Source organism: Tigriopus californicus, chromosome 5 (assembly GCF_007210705.1).
Source record: "Tigriopus californicus strain San Diego chromosome 5, Tcal_SD_v2.1, whole genome shotgun sequence".
Classification (NCBI taxonomy): Eukaryota; Metazoa; Arthropoda; class Copepoda; order Harpacticoida; family Harpacticidae; genus Tigriopus; species Tigriopus californicus.
Window position 1 is genome coordinate 8,672,969 of NC_081444.1, and position 19,959 is coordinate 8,692,927.

Below are 19,959 nucleotides of genomic sequence, written 5' to 3' on the forward strand. Positions count from 1 at the left end.
AACAAAAAGACCAACTAGTTGGAATTCGAGGAGAAGGTGGTTTCTCCTGATTCCTGACTCGCTTATGAATTTTTCGTCTTCATGTTTCACTGTAAAACTGTCGTCGAATATGATGTCCTAATCGTGCTAAAAGCTTGCCAAAAGGTCAATTTCTTTGTCAACCAGGTGGGCTACTTTAAAAGAAAGGGCCCAAGAATGGGGTGATATTTCGTCTGGATTTTGCCCAACGAGACTCAAAGTCTTTGTATTTGGCTGGATTTGTCACTCCTCACAATTTGGTCTTGCAATGTAACCCCATAAGCTGAGCTACAAGTGAACAAAAAAAGCAATACATTGCTTTGGAACAGACATACTTTTGTAATTTCGAAATATCATAAATAGTGAGAAACCGTTAGCAGGTGCTTAGTTCTTTCTTAAATCGTTGATTGCGCATTGCTTTCGATGTCCCAAGCAAGGCACCAAACCTAAAGTGAGTTCAACGCCAATTGTTGTAGAAAACGACGTCAAAGTAAAGTTCTCGTTGTCAAAGTCCAACCTTTGAAAGCAATCCCCATTCATGAGCATCACGCTCAGTTTGGGGTCTCTTTGCAACATGACAAAAAGGTTGCCTCAGGAACTGTACTCAGGAATTACCAATTCTTCAATGAATTCATCATTTTCATTTTAGACACGGGAATACTCTATGCTGAAGATAGCCTCCTGTCATCGTTGCAGAGAGGTCGTGAGGCGGTCAGCTCGAACTACGGTGCTCGAGGAGAGTCTGAGCTGCGGGAATATCAACGAGTCCAAGACTATTTGAGGAACCAACAACAATCAGGGGCGTCGTCAGGCACCACAGCGGTCAACGGGGTCGTTACCAATTCCAATTTCAACAATCGAGGTTACAACCAGAACTCGTTTGGCAGAAATGTCACCTACTCATACTCGAGCCAAAGAGGGTCCAGTAGTGCGAGTGGAACCAATCAATACAACAACAACATCAGCAATGGTGGAGTGCGAAATTCGCAATTTCCTGCCAATCCAACGAGGCCTTTCCAGCTCGGCGGGGGAGAATTGGGAACCGGAGGACGACGAGGCAACGCTGGCAGTGGCGACATTTCTAACAACAACGACAATGGAGCCTCTAGTTACGGACGAACTTACCAATACTCTTACGAATACTCGAATAATAACTACGGTAATCAGGTGAGTAGATAAACCGAGCGTCCATCACCTTCCTCCTGCTTGGGTGTACGCACGTACTCTACGTACTCCACGTATCTGTTATCTATCGGTACATACGTACAGTAGTAGTGTAGGTAGTTGTAGGTAGTGCCGTGGTACTCGCATCCAGTTCGAAGGGTCTAGCGGGATAGCACAAAATTAGGCTTCACTCAGATTCCTTTGCCTTTGAACAAAGTCTGAATCGATTCTTCAACATCACTTCCACTACCAACACCATCGCAACGAGTACCACCAATGTGGCCTGAAGGCATGTCATTATTTAAGGTGTCTGCTCCACATATTACCAACTACATCGACAACGACAGCAACAACAACAACAACTGCAGCACACTGGGAATGCTGTATGATGAACAGCCGCCCATTACAAGAGATTAGAAATCTCGCAATTGAACCTAACACTGACGAAAAAAACCTTTGAGTGTCGCTTGGGGTCTTACATTATCAGAGTTCAGAGAAGCGGGCAGGAGGAGGGCGAACAACAACTGATCGGGGTTCAATTTTCTTTTCCCGTCTTGACTGCCTCATCATCTCAGCTTCTAATCGATCCATATCTTAAGACCAAGGCAGATTGGAATTCGCCAAAAAAGACCAACCGAGTCTAGCTCGCCATTGTTTCCGTTGAATTTGCCGTGGACGACTACATACGTACATTGGGGTTTCTAATGTCGAGAAATGGGGCGCCTGTCGGTGAGAGAATGCTAGAAATTCTTCTTTATTGCTTGAGGTTTGGGGAGGGGATGAAACCAGTGTTGAAAGCAATAATAGGGATAAAGTTGTTGTTGTTGTTGTTGTTGTTGTTGTTGTGATTGTCGTTCATGGGGCTTGTACCCCTCCTTCAACTCGTTAACAAGCTCCAAGCCGATTTTTTAGCATTTCTCCCAAATTGGGAGATCTGCCTTTTTCCAAGATTCTTTGTTATTCTGTTCGGATCGAGCCTCCCATTATTGCCCATTACAAAGCCAAGAAAGAGAAGCCTCTTTTTTAAGGAGCCCCGACGAGGCATCAAAAGAAAGAGCTTCTACATGTAGTACGTCCATACATCTCTGAGATGTCTAGGATCTTTTGAGCCCATTACCATGGTTGGCACTTGGCCTTTTTACTGATACTGGAATCCAGTTCTACTGCATTACTTTCACTAATGTTGATCAAATTGAACAAGACAATCTGTAGCATTAGATCACACCATAAGTCACACCAACGTGCTTGTATGTGCCCATTCCGACACCTCGTAACAACCTATCCGTAACGACCTATACTGTCGATCCTGCCGTTTAATCTCGGCAATACTTTGAGTTCCCTGGAGAGTTCTCCCATAATTTGCATCCAAGGCAATGCCAAAGATACTTTTCGGTTAGGCTCTTGCTTGATCCAAAAACCAGGAGATCAAGCTGAAAAGTGTGTAAGGCACGACAATTACCGGGAACTGAAATCCAGTTCAAGCCAGACAAGTAGTTTTGAAAGGTACTAGTATGAAGTTGGAGAATTGAAATACAAACACGGTTATTGATTGTATGCTGTGTGACGAAAGCGAAACAACCAGAGCCTTTATCTTTCTGTCGATCCACCATCAGTACAGTGGACAGGCAACCTCTTGATTGAATGGAGGATAAATGGCACGTGGAGAGCCGAGTGAGAGAGCGACTTGAAATTATTTGACGGGCATTGCGATACATTTTGCTTTTCCAAATACTAACGGCCCTCCGCTGACACTAATATAGATAGACTATCATCGATTTGCAACCACCAATAAAGATTTTGACCTGGGAAACGATGAATTGACAGAATAGAGAGAAACTTGGCGTTGGCCTGATGTGCTGTATTGATGAACATTTTATTGTTGCTTATCGATCATTCTCTAATGTCCGTGGAAAACTTGTACATATTCTGAGGATGATCAGCCAGGTGCTGTGGAATCTCTCGATCTATGTAGTTTGTAAGTTCGCTCGCTCTACGTATGTGCTATACGTATACACCGAACATATTTAAGATAGTCATGACTCAAGATGATGTTCAGCTATGCTAGGTTTAAGCCTCGATTAGAACACACCCAAAGAGATTCCATTCGATCTTTTCGCTTCGTTTTTGCGTTCGATGTTTTTTTTCTCTGGGCTTGTCTGTGTCCCGGAGTTTGCTGGCACTTCTTTTTGCTTGATCATGACTCGGTTTTGAACTGAATTCTAACCCTTCGATCCAACGTTCTTTCGAATTTTATTCGCTCGACACAATCAGATTTTAATCCGTTTGTAGCTCGTCTGTGATGCTTTTCAGTGTTCACTTCAAGGTGGTTGGTTGCCACTGGCTACTACTAGTACTACTACTACTCTTCTACTGTTGTTGTTACTACCACCACCACCACCACCACTACTACTACTACGGCTCCAACTGCTATACTACTGGTATCACTACAAGTTCTAGTACAAGTTCTACTTCTATGTGTTACTCCTCCTGCTCGACTCTTTTGGGGCTGTGTCTTGAAATCCAAAGATACCCAAAACCCCTTTCTTTAATGGCAAAACTTGATTGAACATTTGAGAAGCCATATCTCGACCATATCTATGATCTCGACAGTCGATGGAGTGCCACAGTCACCTCGACTAACTTAGAAGCAATGATTCATGATGAGGCAAAGACGGCTTAGGTTTTTTGTGGAGAGTTCAAGAAGACCCTGAGCAATGATGGCAAAAGTACCAACCAACATACCAACGGGGCTACACACAGTATGCACACATTCAATGTACACATACATACTGCACACACATACTACACACTACATAGTTACATACATACATGTATACATACGAACGACGTAAGAGCTGCCGCCATAGATGAAAATGAAGCGGGGCTGCTACTTCACCACCACCTCCATCAGTGCCTTCTTTACAACTATCACCAACTATATCCAGACATGTTTTTATTCCAACAATCAAGCAACAAGTTGGCTGGTTGGCTGGCTGACTGGCTGACTGACTGACTGACTTATGGATTGAAATGGTAGTATATGTTGTTTGTATGTACGTACCCGTGTGGGGTTCAAAGATTTGTATGTGATGGCCATCGCCAGACTGATCACAATTCTCAAAACCTGAAAGAAGATCAACTCAGAAGCCTCCAATTGGAAGAATATTGAACTCGATGTACAATAGTACATACGTACTACATAGGTTCGGCAATGAATGCTCTTAAGAAAAGGTGCTACTTGTTGGAGGCATTGTCCCATGTCACATTGCAATCAAAGCAATGTATAACGATGGGTATTTAAGGTGCTGATTTGATCAGTTCAACTGTCTCCGACTCTGTCTCTTATTTTGACTATTTTCCCCCTCTTTGGTACATGTTGAATGATGAACGAGTGCCCAGAAATTGCCCTGGACGCAATTAATAAACATGCTATACATGCGTCGAAAGAACTGAATCAAGCATACCTTATCCATTTCAGAATTCCCGTGGCTATGATCGAGAAATTCCGGATGATCGACGGGGAAAATGAATCCAAAGTACATTCCATTCAAATATGATCGGTCGAGACGGATCGCAAGCAATGATTAATCAAACGAGAAGACCCAGTAAACGAGAGGGCTTGGGAAAAATTCACACAACCCCTGTAACCGTATATATTGTATGCAATATCTCGATCAAGAGCGTCCATCAAAATAGGAACTGCTCATCGGACGATCTGATGGTGTCGTGAAGTCGTCTTAACATGTGTCTTTCTGGTGGTGATGACGATGATGCATGAATCCGGGGCATCGCAATACATGTCGTTCCGTTATCATGGCACGTGGAATTTCCCACCGACTCTAACAAATCCCGGCCATATCCATAAGTCGAACTAGCTCGTCAGGAGCGAAGTGCTTTTGATAGGAGTCAAAGAAGTAGTTTTCATAGAATTAGTAGGGGTAGGAATAGCACGAGGACGAGTGTCAATTGACTGTGCCAGGGGGCCTCCTCAGGTTTTTGAATGAGAAACTCCGAGATCGAGGACTTTTGGGAAATTATTTTAGTATACGTAGCATCCAATGCCTGCTCGATTGTGAGAGCAGAAATATGTAGTTAGTGTCCATAGAAGCGAGTGGTAAAAACTGGGCAACAAGCATAGCAGATTCTTCGATTCGAGCAGAAGTAAGTACTGCAGAATCGCATACTGTAGATTGTTTACGTGTAAATATGCAATTCGTAAACTGTATACTTGTGCTGTATGCAATATATGTGCGTGTGTGTGTATGTGTGTGTGTCTGTCCGTGTGTGTGCACACTAATATGATCCGATTGAAGCTTAGTCGTCAGCAGTTGGAGTTAGAGTTGGTTGGCTGTAGCTGTGCGTTTGTATGTACGTACGTAGTGTAAATGTATGTATGTAGCTTTGATCATAATAGGGCTTTGGCCTCTTCTTCTGGCATGAAACTGGTTTTGAGGACCCCCATGACGTCCCCATGCCCGGAGGAGTCTCAACCCATTCGGTTCAACTTTGGGTTCTTTTGAGAAATGATAAATCGTCGCACAACTCGCCGCAGTCGTCGTCGTCGTCATCCTGGTCGCCTTTTTTTGTAACTACAATCGCTGGGTTACACGCTGGCCTCGATTTCAGTTTTCAGTCCTCCTCCTCCTCCTCCCCGGTTTTTCTCGTCTTCTTCTTCACTTTAAACCGCTTTCAAGCACTCTCGCACTTACTAACTAACTAACCAACTTTGGAAGTGATCGGATGAGTCAAAGGGCTGCGCTGCGCTGCACACGTACACGCACACGTACCTAGACAACATATACACTACGCTGCAAGCATCCACACACATGCACACGCACACATGAGGGAATGCTGGGGCCCAATGCCCAATACTCGAGATCCATCCATACGCATCATCATCATCACCATCACCACTACTAGCACCACCACCACCAGAAATGAAGCACATGGGAGTTGAGTTGGCTGGCGGGCTGGTTGAGTGGCCAGCTTGCCAGCCAGCTACATGTGTGTCGATCGTATGGAGCTCGGGAGAGCAACCAGCCAGTCTCCATCTTCAAATACCCACATACCCACTTGTTGAGGCATCACCCGAACTATTCCCGGCCCAACGGGTAAAGGTTCCTGCCAAGGAGGAGACCGGGAAGAAATGCGAACACGAACAAGACGGGAGGCGAGAGGCGAGAACCAGGGGGGAGGGGGGAGGANCTCCACACTCAGGGAAGCTAAGCATTGACCCCGAGATTCGGTTTTCAGACTGTACACGCCCACTGCCGTCGTCATGGGAGCATAGGTCGGTGTTAGACCTTGGCCGTACAGCAGGGGGGGGGATCTAGACAATCATCTTTGACAGTGACTAACAACAATATTATGGGGAGTTTTGGGCGAGCGTTGAACTGGAAATTTGAAGATTCAATGGAAAGAGGATTTTCCCCCGAGAGATTCTAACTTGGGCTTAACCTTCCGGTTCCATCCTTTATCACGAGGCCAATATTTGCGATAAGAATGTCTTAGAAGAAGAGCTTCATTCGGACAAGGCACATTGGCCAAAAAGGACATTCATCATATACTGTTCAATTTTGGCGAGCCCGCCGAAAGGAAGTGATCTATTGAGGTAGTGATAGGTGGACGCTAGCACTTTTTAGGAGCACGATATACTCGGTTATTGGTGGCAAACTCATCTCTGGCGTTAGTCATGGAACCATTTTTGGAGCAAATTGTGAACTTCTTTGACTTTAAAGGGATCCAGACCACGGGCGTCTACTTCCGGCTGTTTTCGGTCTTTTCCGTGACCCTTTGCATCTTGGGCTCGGCCCTGTGTCTGGCCACGCAGTACTTCGGCGATCCCATTGTTTGCTCCTTCACAACAGATGTGGCCGTGGACTTGGCCAAGCAATATTGCTGGATTCACGGATCTTCCTTGATTAGTTCCAAATATAAGGAGCTCGATTGTGTCACGCGACAAGATCAATACCCAGACCCTAAAGATGCCCCAACCACAGCTTACTACCAATGGATCCCATTCGTGTTGCTCCTCCATTCGGCCATATTTGCCATTCCAGCCAAGATTTGGTCGAGTCTCGAGAACGGCCTGTTAGACGATCTAATCTCGAAGGAAACCCGGAAAAGTACGCTTTTGTCCGACGGCGAGGAATTTCGCAAGGAAAAGGAGACTCTGATTACGAGATTCAACTCTTTACTGCACCACAATGATTTCTACTATGCATACTACTGCATGTGCGAGATCCTAAACCTGGTGGGATTGATCTTTAATTTTGTTATAACGGACAAGATCCTCAATGGGAAATTTCATCACTATGGCTTCGACGTCATGACATACTTGCAAACACCGGCCCAACTTCAAGGCTTCAATCCCATGTGCGACACGTTCCCGACGACAGTGAGTTGCGAATTCAAATATGTGGCACCCACGGGTGGGCTTACCACAGCGAATGGATTTTGTATCTTGTCCCAGAACATTGTCAACGAGAAAGTGTTCCTATTCCTGTATTTCTGGTATATCTGTTTGTTCATTGTCTCAGGTATTAACCTTTTTTATCATGCGTCCGTTTGGTTCATCAACGAGAGCCGGGTCAAAGTACTTGAGATTCGTCTTCGAGGTCGCTTTGGTCGTCTTCAGGTGCGAAGTGCTCTGGTTAACTTTTACATAGGGGATTGGTTCATACTCACCCGTATTGCCAGCAATACCAATCGTTTCTTTTTCCAAGAGTTCTTGGCCGACCTCATCAAGAATGATCAACTGAACACGCGAAACGGACCCAAACCAGAGAGCTACGAGCTCCAAAGACAACCACCCTCTGCATCGTCATCGCCAGATATTGGTCTCAACCACAGAGGCACTCCCTCCTGCCCTTCACCCAAAAATGACGAGAAGAATCGACTCATGGTTTAGAGCCATTGGCCAATAATCGGGATACAAAGAACGCCAATAAACTCACCAGCAATGACAAGAAATGTTAGCAAACGTAATCATGATTTTTAATAGCCTACATCTCGTACGCATCCATCCACGGGCAAATTCACAACCTCGCTTGTTGCGACCGACTACATGGATTATTAGATTGATTGATTGATCGGTTGTTCTTTCTTCAGAGTGATTTCGAATTCTCACACGATCAACACTCGAATCGACATAACTTGTAAATGGGTGGTTTGACGAACACATGGTATGAAGTTACCTAAACAGTAACCGAAACACTCCAGTTTTAATTTACTGAAAAAAATGCCGCAATGTCTTTCTTTCATCTTCTTGACAATGCTTGCACATCAATTTGTTTGCGAGGGGAAACGGATTGATGCCATTTTCAAAATCATCATTTGGTCATTTCCCTTTCACTCTTGACTTATTCTACCGTAACAGCTTGATCAATCCCGTATTGGTGGCATAGGCCATACCTTGCCCCGGGGTTGGAATCCATCGGATGCAATTCAAGGCCGATGTTTCCAACTGAGCGATATCGCGTTTATGAATGAGGCGTCCTCGTTCGGAGTCACGCTCCCAAGGGAACTGTATCCGATAGACGTGAGCCATCAGGCCTCTTTCGGCGCCACTCGACGGTAATCTTCGTGTTTGGCGATTCAATCCGACCAGTAAATGACGGGATGTCGGGGACAAGCTCACTGATACCACCGATGACTCCACACTCAGGGAAGCTAAGCATTGACCCCGAGATTCGGTTTTCAGACTGTACACGCCCACTGCCGTCGTCATGGGAGCATAGGTCGGTGTTAGAGTGACCAGAAGAGTGTTATCTTCGGAAATGTCCACGGAGGCTGAGCTCACGATGCAAGCTTCTTTCACCACAATATTCGAGGTCGTGTCCGAAATATCAGGCAATTGGCCACGACTGAAGTTCCACGCCTGAATACGATTGGTGGCCAGCATGTGTCCCGTCTCGATACCATCCTCTATTCGCAAGGAGAACGGACCTATTCCTGCGGCATCTCGTCTACCCAAAATGAGCATATGGCTGTAATTGCGATATCTCAACTGATCGGGGAGACCTCTCAAACGTCCTCCAGGAGACGAGGCCCGACCGTTATTGGAGTCAGTATAGGAGCTTGGCGTTGGGCGTTGGGTCGAGTTCATGGCTATAGATAAGCTGTCGTTGTTGGCAATGGGGATGTTGTCATTGGCGCTACCACGGGGATGATCAACGTCATTGTTGGGGTGAAAAGCAGACGAAAATTGCGGTTGATCGATGGTGAGTTGGTCTACCAAACCCGAGAGAAATTCACGATGGCGAGACCTGTCGCGACTTCCAGTTTCAGCCATGATTTGAGAGTCTAATTGATTCAGCTGGGCGTTCCGTCTTCTCAAGCGTCTCCAAATTTGTTCGCGTAATGGCGAAACTGTGTTCGCGTTTTCAGAATCCCCGGCATTCGTAACGTTCCTGGTTGAGGACATGTGTGGTTGTTGATTCATTTGATTCATCAAGGGATCTCGATGGGTTCGTGGGAGGGTCTGTGGTTCGTTAGTCCCCGGGAAAAACTCGGAATCCGCAAAATACCTAAAGAAATTGACAAGGTTACTCTCTTGAGGCATCAAGTAACAGTAAGAAATCCAAATAGCCTAGAACACGGACTTCTAGAGATGTGGGTTTCTTATAAGGAAGGAAATTTTTTTTTTATCTCCAAAAACTATTCCAAATCAGCACTTCATACGCCCACAAGATCTTGTTGAATAGATGGACTTGGCCAAGTTTGAGACCAAACTTATGCTTAGAGAACTCGGGAGATATGTCCAAAGTTATGCTGTAAACACTAATTTAAAGCCCGTTCTTGGTCAGCTGCATAAGGTTTTGACAATATAATTTGAAACAAACGACTTTACAGGTGAATAATATAAAAATGACTTGCCTTTAAATCAGGAGTTTTACGTTTCTAATTTTATTACTTTAACTCGAAAAGCGGCTCAGATTTACCATGACCAAGAGCAGGCCGATTTGGCGGGGAGCTCGGTCACAGGCCATATTTCTAGAAGTTCGTGCCTAGAACCATGCTTGCAAAACCTTCTGGCAAAGAGGAGTCGAAAAATCTCATGACTTGTGTCCTAAAACGGAAGAAATTAGTCGAAATCTTTCAAATTCTCCTTACCTTCCATAGCGATGTCGTCTTCGGATGAGATCTCGTTCCCGTGACAGCCGTCTCCGCTCGCGTTCTTCATGGCGTCGTAATCCAACCCGAGCATCAGACCAATCACGTAAAGAATTTCGAAAGGTTCGGCTTGTCGGACCTCGGCGTGACAAGCCCATGTGTTCCATTCGAATACGATTATCCAAGTTATTTCCCGTGTAAGGAAGACCATAGAAGCTTGAGAGGGAGGGATCACTGTCGCTCTCAGACTCCGAGGACGAGGCAAAAAATCCATCGCCATTGCCTCGATCTGTAGTTCCTCGATCCTGAGACTCGGGATCGTGGTCCAATAGACTACTGTATTCTGAAGTTCCGTCAAACAGGTGACGGAAACGTTGCCGATAACTCATGTACGTGGTGGGTCGAGGCAAGCCAAGCAAAGGATCACCATCATCAACATTAGCAGGGTCATCTTCCAAATCATGATCCTCGAAGTCCCTAGAGCCTCGTCGACCTTGTTCAGCTGTTTCTCGTTGGGCTCGGAGAAGCCTCTCCAATCTTTGAGAGAAAGCTCGTAATTCTGATCTCGAGTCTTGAACAACACGTGCATCCAAATCCACGCTATCAGTGTTTGTGACAGGTTCCAGGACATCCACCGGCTCGATGTGAACGGCAGACATATCTGAGCTGACTTGAGGTGAATTCGGCAGGAGAGATCCGGCATTTTTTGAAGTCTGCTCTAAAACATTTAAACTCGCTTGGGCCTTGATTTGGCTCAACGGACTGTTGGCTTGCCTGGCTAAATCAGGGCCTAGTTGGACAGCCCTTAAAGAAGCACGCATTTGTGAAGCCACTTGACACTGAGCTCGAGCTCGGAGGGTGGAACTTCGACTGAGCGACTTTCGAAGTTGCCCCAGAGAACGGTTGCGGTAGGTTGAAGAGGAATTACCAACTGCCGCTTCAAGGTCGGATGGGTTAGGTCTTCTTGTCCCAAGGTTGGCTGCTCCCCGTGCTGTGGCTGGCAATCTAGGAGAGCGTCGGGCAGCATTTCCAAGGCGGCTTAATGCCAAAGATATTCTCTGTTTAGCCTGAAGGTCGCTACTTAAGCGATCTTGTCTCCGCTGAAGTTCTTGGATGGAAGCCGCTCGAAGATTACGAATTTGCACTTGCAGATCTTCTAGCATTCGACGAATCGATTGAAGTCGCAAAATTTGCCTTCTCTGTCTGGGAATGATTCCCGAGAGGCTTTCTCGGCAGATCCGCTGCATGTGATCGATGTGACGACTCAGAAGAGCAATGTCTAGGCTTTGCGAACCACTTCGACCTGTGTCAGACTCATCAGGTCCGTCAATACTTGGGTCAGCCACCGCTTCTCGTGCGGAGGCTGTGGTTTGATGTTCAGCTAATGGGGGAACCTCAGAAGATGGAGGTAGTGTCTCAACAGTGGGCTCTGCTGCTCGGACGGCGTCGCTTTCATTTAACACAGTGGGACTGCCATCATCGTCGTAAATGCGGTTGAGCTCATTCAATGCTCCTCGTCTTAAGCTCATTCGCAGAAGGCGTTCTCGGCGTCGACTACGCAATAACTCTAATTGTACGTCCAATGACAATCTTTCGACTGGATCTGGTGGATTCGTGGCGTTGGACGTCAAAACGGTTGCTGTTGTATTGGAGACGTTGTTACCTTCATTTGAGAGCCTGAGAACATCACTCGCCTCTGTTCCAAGTTCCGAAGACAATGATTGAGCTAAACGGCTGCTCTCTATGGCTAGTCTTTGATTCACAGCCCATTCATCGATGGGTCGAGAGTTACCAAATATGTGGTCACGGGTATCCGCAGTCATGGAAATGGACCTAGGTGATGCGAGCGATGAAGATCTTGCATTCGGCCCCACTTCTGATGGCGACACCGTCGTGGCCGTCACAGTACTTGAAGCTATACCCCCACTTTCTGAAGAACCACCCCCTGTCGAGTTAGCACTATAGATTGGAAGACGAAGAGGCAAGAAGGGCGGCGGCGGAGGTCTTCTTGAGCGTTCATTTAGAGATCTGGCAGCAATTCCTGCTCTTGAGAGATCATCTTGGCCGGGCTGTGTGGACGAATCGCGAGAAGTGGGGCCAAAAGGCAAACGGATAGGGGTAGGGATATTGCCGGGCGCGGGCTCATCAGGACTGGGAAAGAGTATTTCCCGAGTGGTTCGCATTTGTTGAATTTCATGGACTAATGCACGTCTCTCGTCTAGCAAAGTTTCGAGTCGTCTTTCTCTTTGAGATAGGACGCGAGAAGGTGCATCGGGTTCCAAACTAGCGAGACTTGGATTTCGCACCCCAAGTGGAGGAGGGCGAGCCACCTCGACAAATTCCGATTCAGGACTATGGCTAAAAGTCATGCGAAGATCAAGTTCTCGCCCAGAAGAGAGGTGGGCACTGGTGCCTGATCCGCCAAAACGGTTTGATCGCATCACATAATTATGATCAATTCGGGAACTCCGTTGGCCGGCTCCGGAAGGTAGTAAATGGGTACGGATTTGGCTCGGCTCTGTCAAAATTCTGGATTGAGAGGCGGGACGAGTGCGAGTCGGCAACGACTGCCCGTACGGTCGGTCGCTCAGCAACGGATCATCACGATCGAAGCTAGAATCCAACATGCTTTGGGCGCCAGTTCGGCCAGATAACAATCGTTCATTCTCAGCGATTAACTGGTTGGATGCCGCTTGAGCTAGGTCCGAGAGGGTTTGAGAGGCCGAATTAGTCAAGGCCGGGCCCGCCAGGGCGGAGCGTGGGACTGGGTCAGACGGCGTGGCCGAAGGAGGCGGCGAGCCCCGGGATCCGATACTGGCCGTGGTGGACCAAGCCTCATCGCGGTCAGCACGCCGGCGAGACAAATTCACTAAAGACACGGGCGACTGATTGGGACTGGAATCCGAATCACTGAAAGGTAAGTGGCGTCGACGACGGTGCATAAAAAGGACGTCATGGGCGCTGAGTAATCCACCCCCGCCAAATCCAGGATCATCGACATGCCGCAAGGGCGGTCGGAAGCGGCCACTTTCTAAGGCAGTGACCGCGGCACGTGACGGCGAGGATTCACGGGATCGCTCAGGCGTGGGCGGATTGGGTGGAGTGTAGTTCATAATTCCGGTCACGAGGTGATGACCGATGTGATCGAACTGAACGAAGCGGACCCGCTCTTGCTCGTGACGCGTTTTGACTTTGGTAAACGGCTCGGGTTGACTCCAGTCCCAAAAGTAGACCTCGTTCACCGTGGCCACGGCTAACACGCACTCCGAGGGGTGGAACGAGAGTCCGGCAACAGCCCGCTCCGTCTTCCACATATCGGAAGCGCCGCTCTGCAAGTCCCACACCCGGACCTGGCCGCTCAAACAGCCCGAAGCCAATACGCCGGGTCGACTAGGGTGAAAAGCCACGCACCAGGGCGTGCGAGGATGACCCTGGAGAGTGCGGGACGCCGTTGGCCGGTTTGCACGCGGCAGACATAGATGGCATGATCACCGTGGGTGGAGGCCATGAGCGAGCGGTCAGGCGAGAACACCACCAGGTAGGCTGACTTGGTGGAAACGGGCCCATTGAGTCGGCAGGCCGTGACAGCAAACTCGGCTGATAGAGCAAGCGCTCCTCGGCGATCAAGCGCTCGTCCACAGAAGCGCTCAACGGGCCAGAACGCCAACTCCCGCTGGCCAAGATGCGGTCAGTGAGCCACACCCTCGGTGTGGGGCGTGCGGTAGCCCATGGCCCAGGCACAAATCTTCAGCCTTGGCGTCCTCCATGACGTTCATGGGGCGGATGGGGCGGATCGGGGCCGGATCGGGCCGCCTAAAACCAACCAAATCAGACTCGTCAGACTGGTTAATCATCCGTCCATCGATCCTCACTCAGTCTCATCACGGCAAGCGGGTGGCTTTCAAGCACGAGAGTGGACTCGTCTCATCCACCACGGCCAGATTGAGCCACATTGGGCCATCCATTCATTCAGCCAATGGAGCCTAGGCAACGCCCATCCCGTGGGTCGGCCTTAGGTTTGACCCTTTTTTTCGCCCAGCAACCGGATGGATGGATGGATGTGGATAGATGGGCTCAGGAGGGATTCCGGATAGATAGATAGATAGATGAGATAGATAGATGGGGGCGAGAGCTAAAGGTTGACCAGTCTTCTGCAGCGGTGGTCATGGGATAGGCCACTCCTCCTCACGGTCGAGGATTTCCAGGGTTGGAGTGGGGGGTCTTGGCTTCGGTGCCCAAGGTGTCGTTCAGCCCAACGAACGCCAATCCTTGGTCTGTTTGGAGTGCCAGAAAATCTAACAACTCTCACGAACAGATCCACTACTCGAGCTAGCTATCAGGGCTGCCAGTTTAGCTTCAGACACGGCGGAGGTGGAACGGTTGCCCTGAATTGATGGACACGCCCATGTCCGATCGATTGTTGGCACAGCCCTACCAGTCTCCCAACGGTCTCGTGGTGTCACGCCATGTCTGGAAGGGATCCTAGACCCCTTGACAGATGTTCTGGGAATCTGGTGAGATATTTTGAAGTATCTGAGTTATGAAGGAAATATGAATGTTCTTTTTTATTGCTTCAATCGAGAACTGTTGACTGTTTAAGATTTGATGTATCCTTCTGTTAAGAGCCATTCATCATTCACACTGGGAAGTATGAAATCAAACAGGCCCTTCATATGCGTGGGTGGCCCGCGTTTGACACGAGTTCTGGCAGGAATACCACTCATACAGCAACGCTTTGGCCCTTGTCGCTCTATCGAGGCACTCAGCTGATCGGTAGCCACCTTCCTCCTGCCTTTCCCTATCTGCCGCGCCACCCATGCTGGCCTGAGCGCAGATTGAGCGCCACCCTAGCACGGCACGCCACGGCAGCATCCCAGTCACGCTCTATCTAGTTTAGGATGCACATCGTGCCTTATTTGTTTTTATGTTCTTGGCCGGAGCATGTATGGCATCCGAAGATGTCAAAACTGAGCTGACCAATCAGTCCACTTTAAATAAACCTTATGCCAACTGACCATCTAAAGCGAGAAACAGTGAGGTAAGAGCGCCTAAACCGAAATCCTTGCTTATCCAGTCATTATAGTTTTGGCGATTTTAATACTGATTACTAAATCTCGTCAAAGGAATGGAAGCCCTCTAGTACCAATGCATGAATCGGCATACAACTATTTTGTGACTGGACAACTCGACCCAGCACAATCGACACAACGGACAACTCGACCCAGTATAAAAATTAAAACAGCATTTCGACCAGAAAGAACATGATTATGGAACAAAACCAAAGTTTGATGAGTCCATAATACTTGATTTGCTGGCAGAATGTTAGCATCATAAGGCATTAGCTTTCAAATTTTGACATGTTTTAATATCACAGATTCAATTTGCTCCATAAGTATGAATATTTCAAAACAACATATGGGCTCAATTTCTGCATGGGTCAAGTTGCCCTGGGTTGAGTTGTCATGGAACCAACTATTTTTGTTCATTTTTAAGAAATTAAGAGTTACCAGAAATTTTGCATAATTAGGTCGAGTTGTGCAATTAACAGGAACGTTGTATTTCAAAGTTTTTTAGTATTTGACTTTTAAAACGTATGCTGGGAATACTAAATCACAACTTTCTTTTCCATTTCTTTTTTTCTTTTCCGGACTTCCTTACCGCTACGGGATTGGCATCCCAGCAGCTCAAGACGAGAAGATTATTCATTTTACTTGACTTTTATTTTATATATTATTTGATCGACCAACGAATTGGAGTTGGCTGATCTGGCTAATCCTTGAATATAAGGTTGATCCGGAATTTTAGTCAAAAACTTATCCAAGTCTGACTTAAATTCTGCTTATGGATCAACGCCTACATAAGCCCTACGAATATTTGAGGGCAGCAAATTGAACAATGAAGGAGCCCGAGAAAGAAAGAGTTGGAATCATTGTTTTAACTAGCCTGGATTTTTGAGGGCTTGAAGGTGCTCTCAAAGCGCACGTTAAGCCTCTACGGTCACAAAATTGACCCTAAATCCTGGGTTGGGACAAAGCTCATGAATGCTTTTAAAAACGTACAATATCAAAAAACTTTTCGTACTTCTCTGAATACTGTACAATCCAAACCTTTCTAACCTCTCCCAATACGAGAGCTCTATCATATCTTCAATGTTCCTAGCAAAACATCTTTGGACCTGCTCGAGCTTTTGGAAACCTGCTGAACTAATTGGAGCCCAAATGGGAGAGGCATATTCAAGATGCGGCTGAACAATCGACTTGTACAGAGTTAGCATCGTGATACTCTCTGGACTTAAATGTGCGATATATCCAACCACATGTTTGAAAAGCATTACCAACTTTCAACTGGATATGCTCATTGAACTTTCCATTATCTTGGAGGACTACACCTACCGTATGAGCGATAAGTTTGGGTTCCAACATAATGTCAATTATTGGGGTGTTTTAAGGCAATATTGGATTTTGTATTTTCCACGTTCATTGAATTGGTCAAAGGCATCAACATTTGTCTCAGACATTCTCACAATGCCCGCCTCTGTTGTTGGCGATGACCCTCTTGAGACGAGGGATGACGGAGGCACAAATGGCACACACAGTATCATCTTCAATGGCATCCCATTCCTTGATCAGGGTGCGCTTCAGGGTCTCGATACTGTGGTGAGCTGTCTTGCAAGCCCTTCCCTCAAGAATGGACCAAATAGAAAAGTCCAGTGGATTGAAATCGGGGCTGCTGGGAGGCCACATCTCCTTGCTCCAGAACCTTGCAAAAATTTTCTGACAAAAGTCTTGAACAACTTTCGCTGTGTGGGCTGGAGCTCCATCTTGCTGGAAGACGTAAGGACCGTTAGAGTAGGTCTTGCAAAGCCATGGAACAACCTTGTCCTCCAGTATTGACTTGTAATGCCATCTGTTGATCTTGACCCCCTGTCAACAAAGATCAAGGGCATCTTCTTGCCATCGGACATCACGCCGGCCCACACCATGATACTGGACGGCTTTTGTCTCCAAAAGACTGATCGATGGTGGAGGGGGATAGATGTGATATTGAAGCCCAAGACACGGTCTGTTTGGCTATTGAAGTGAGGCTCCACCTTGAAAACTTTCTCATCAGTCCAACAGATTGGGCCGGTCATGTCAGCTTGCAGCAACTTCAACAAAACCTAACTTCTGGTCAGCCTTTTCTGCATCGAGGCTTCACTGATCAGGTGTCGTTTGCATTTACGTTAGCCTTTTAGCCCAAGATTCTTGTGGATAATCCTCCTCATGGTGTTAGATGCCATCCCTTCCTCCTTGGCCATCTTCCTGATCAACCTGGATGGATTTCACCTCACCTTTTCCCTGATCTGTTTGATGGCAGGTGGGGTCCTCTTAGTCAGTGGCCAACCTTTTCTTGGCCTGTCCTCCATCCCACCAATCTCTTTGACCCGTCGAACTTGCTTGTAGACGAACTGTCGGGTCACCTTTTTGTCCGGAAAGAGCTTCTCAATCTCAGAATTTGACTTCCCAGCAACATGGAGCTTGACAATGGCCGCACGAAGATCTTTGTCTGCTTTCATGATGGAGTTCCAGTTCCTTTTCTATTTGTTTGCCAAACTTCAATTTGTCATCATATATCAAATGGAATATCGACCAAAATTTTGACGCGAAATTCATAAAATTACTAGCCCTAAATTGAGTTTTCAAGTCAGAACCCAAACTTATCGCTCACACGGTAAATCCTTCATGGATGAGACCTGCTCAATGTCCTTACCTTCATCATCTAATGGTGGAGTGTCTAATGGCGTCGACCCAAAGGTCATTGAGGTAAATTTCATTCCATTCAGTGCCATGTTACTCGCAGCAACCCAAGAGTAGATTTGGTTTAGGACCTCTGCCAGACAACCGGAATCCTGACCATTCCAACCAACTACCAATTTTGTATGATAAGCATAAGAAGAGATACTGACATTACTACTACCAAGCTTCTGAAGCGGAGCAATGAAGATAATGAAAAGGAGAGGACCCAAAATGGAGCCCTGAGGGACACCCGACTTAACATCATGTACGTCACTAAGGGATCCCTCAACCTTAACTAATTGTTTCCTACCACAAATGAAACTTCTTAGCCAATTGAGAACCTTGCCTTGGATCCCAATATCATGGAGCCTGTTAACTAAAAGGCCATGATCTACCTTGTCAAAGGCCTGGGCAAAGTCGAGATAAACTTAAAAAAAAAAAAATCTTTATTGCGAGATCATTTCTCATTGGATCAGGATACAATATTAATATGCATTGTGGTCTTGTTCCGTTAAACTACATCGACTGATTCATGGCTCTCCAGTCCCTCAATAACCTACTCTATATGTTCAATCAGTTGGGTAACCATGATAAAATGTGCTCGGAACCCAAGCTGGTTAGGAGGAAGGCCATCATTGACCTCAAGAAATTCAGCATTTTCTGGACTTCATGATCTTCTCAAACACCTTCGCAATATTCGCAGTGAGAGAGATCGGCCTATAATTACTGGGGAGTGACTTATCTCCCCCTTTGAAAATTGGAACCACATGAGCTACCTTCAGAGAAGAGGGGAACTTGCCCTGGTCCAAGATGCAACGCATCAAGTACGAGAAAACAGGAACAAGAACCAGTGAGCATCTCATCAGAAACTGAGATGTCACCCCATCAGGGTCAGGGGAGCTCGAGAGTCTCAAGTCCCTGATGGCCTCTAAAGCATCTGATCTGTGACTACGAGATCATCTAAACGCTCAACTCAGTAGTAGTGGAGTGGAAAGCTCTCTGAAACCTCGCTAGAAGACGTTTCAGTTTTGCGTTACCTCCTAATCAAGTGCCTGAACATGAAGATGGAATTTATTGAGCACATTGAACACTGTCTCAGTGGGGAATGCATCTGATTTGGAGGTAACGCATAGATCTACAAAACCTCGCAAGAAGACGTTCGATCTTCGACCGAGCTTTCCACTCCACTATTGACGTACTCCATGGCCAGTCCCAACAAACTCATCAATAGGGCAATGGACTGTTGCTCCTAAACTCAGTGGAGTTGAAAACACACTAGAGAACTGATCTCCAAGTATGTTGGCCATAGTCTCTAGATTGTCTATGGCTTCCCCATCGACTTCAAAAGGCCCTACAGGGTGTTTGATCTTTCTCTTAGAGTTTGCATAAGAGAAAAACGCCTTCGGATTCGACCTCACCTCTTGAACAACTCTACTTTCCTTTTTCAAATGATCGGTCTCAATGGAGGCCTTAATCTTACCCTGAACTACGTCCAACTTTCTTTGAAGGCTAGCCACAACTACTGGATTCAAAGTGCTCTGGAGCCTTTTTGCTAATTTGCAGCTCCTTTTAAACAATTGCTTCCTATACTTTGGAATTTTAGACTCTGCCCCGCCTTGCGCAACGCATTCAGAGATTGCTAGAGTGGAACAGACGTCCTCAAAAACTAGAATCAATTTGTCTAAGGCTACATCTATGGACGATTCCTGTTTCAGAATTGAAATCAGGTCAATTTCTTCTAATCTTTCTATAATCAACGGCCAAGTTCATCTTTGAATTTGAACTTAGCCAGACCGACCTTTTTGGCCGGTCTTACTCTAGAGCACGCCGGCTTTTGAGTAATGGTCGACCCTATCTCGAGAACATGATGATCTGACAGATTACTAGG

The 19,959-nt window shown here is 46.7% G+C and overlaps 3 protein-coding genes across 3 annotated transcripts in view; 2 read left to right on the plus strand and 1 right to left on the minus strand.

Annotated features, from left to right (window-relative positions):
- The window catches only part of LOC131880958 (putative uncharacterized protein DDB_G0286901), a 6,507-nt gene extending 1,611 nt beyond the window's left edge, over positions 1-4,896 (plus strand). Inside the window, exons 3-4 of the mRNA XM_059227690.1 lie at positions 668-1,185; positions 4,661-4,896. Coding sequence (XP_059083673.1) covers positions 668-1,185; positions 4,661-4,711 — 569 coding nt within the window. The 3' untranslated portion in view covers positions 4,712-4,896. The remainder of the gene's footprint in view (positions 1-667; positions 1,186-4,660) is intronic.
- Positions 4,897-6,524: 1,628 nt separating this feature from the next.
- LOC131880121 (innexin inx2-like) lies at positions 6,525-8,273 on the plus strand. Its single transcript, XM_059226639.1, has one exon. The coding sequence runs from the start codon at positions 6,875-6,877 to the stop codon at positions 8,090-8,092; it is 1,218 nt and encodes a 405-aa protein (XP_059082622.1). The 5' UTR covers positions 6,525-6,874; the 3' UTR covers positions 8,093-8,273.
- Positions 8,155-17,851, minus strand: LOC131880772 (uncharacterized). The gene is given in 5 exon segments (XM_059227470.1): positions 8,155-9,710; positions 10,297-13,745; positions 13,748-13,969; positions 16,812-17,120; positions 17,627-17,851. Coding segments are annotated over 5 exon segments (5,367 nt in total). The 3' UTR covers positions 8,155-8,548.
- Positions 17,852-19,959: the final 2,108 nt, after the last annotated feature.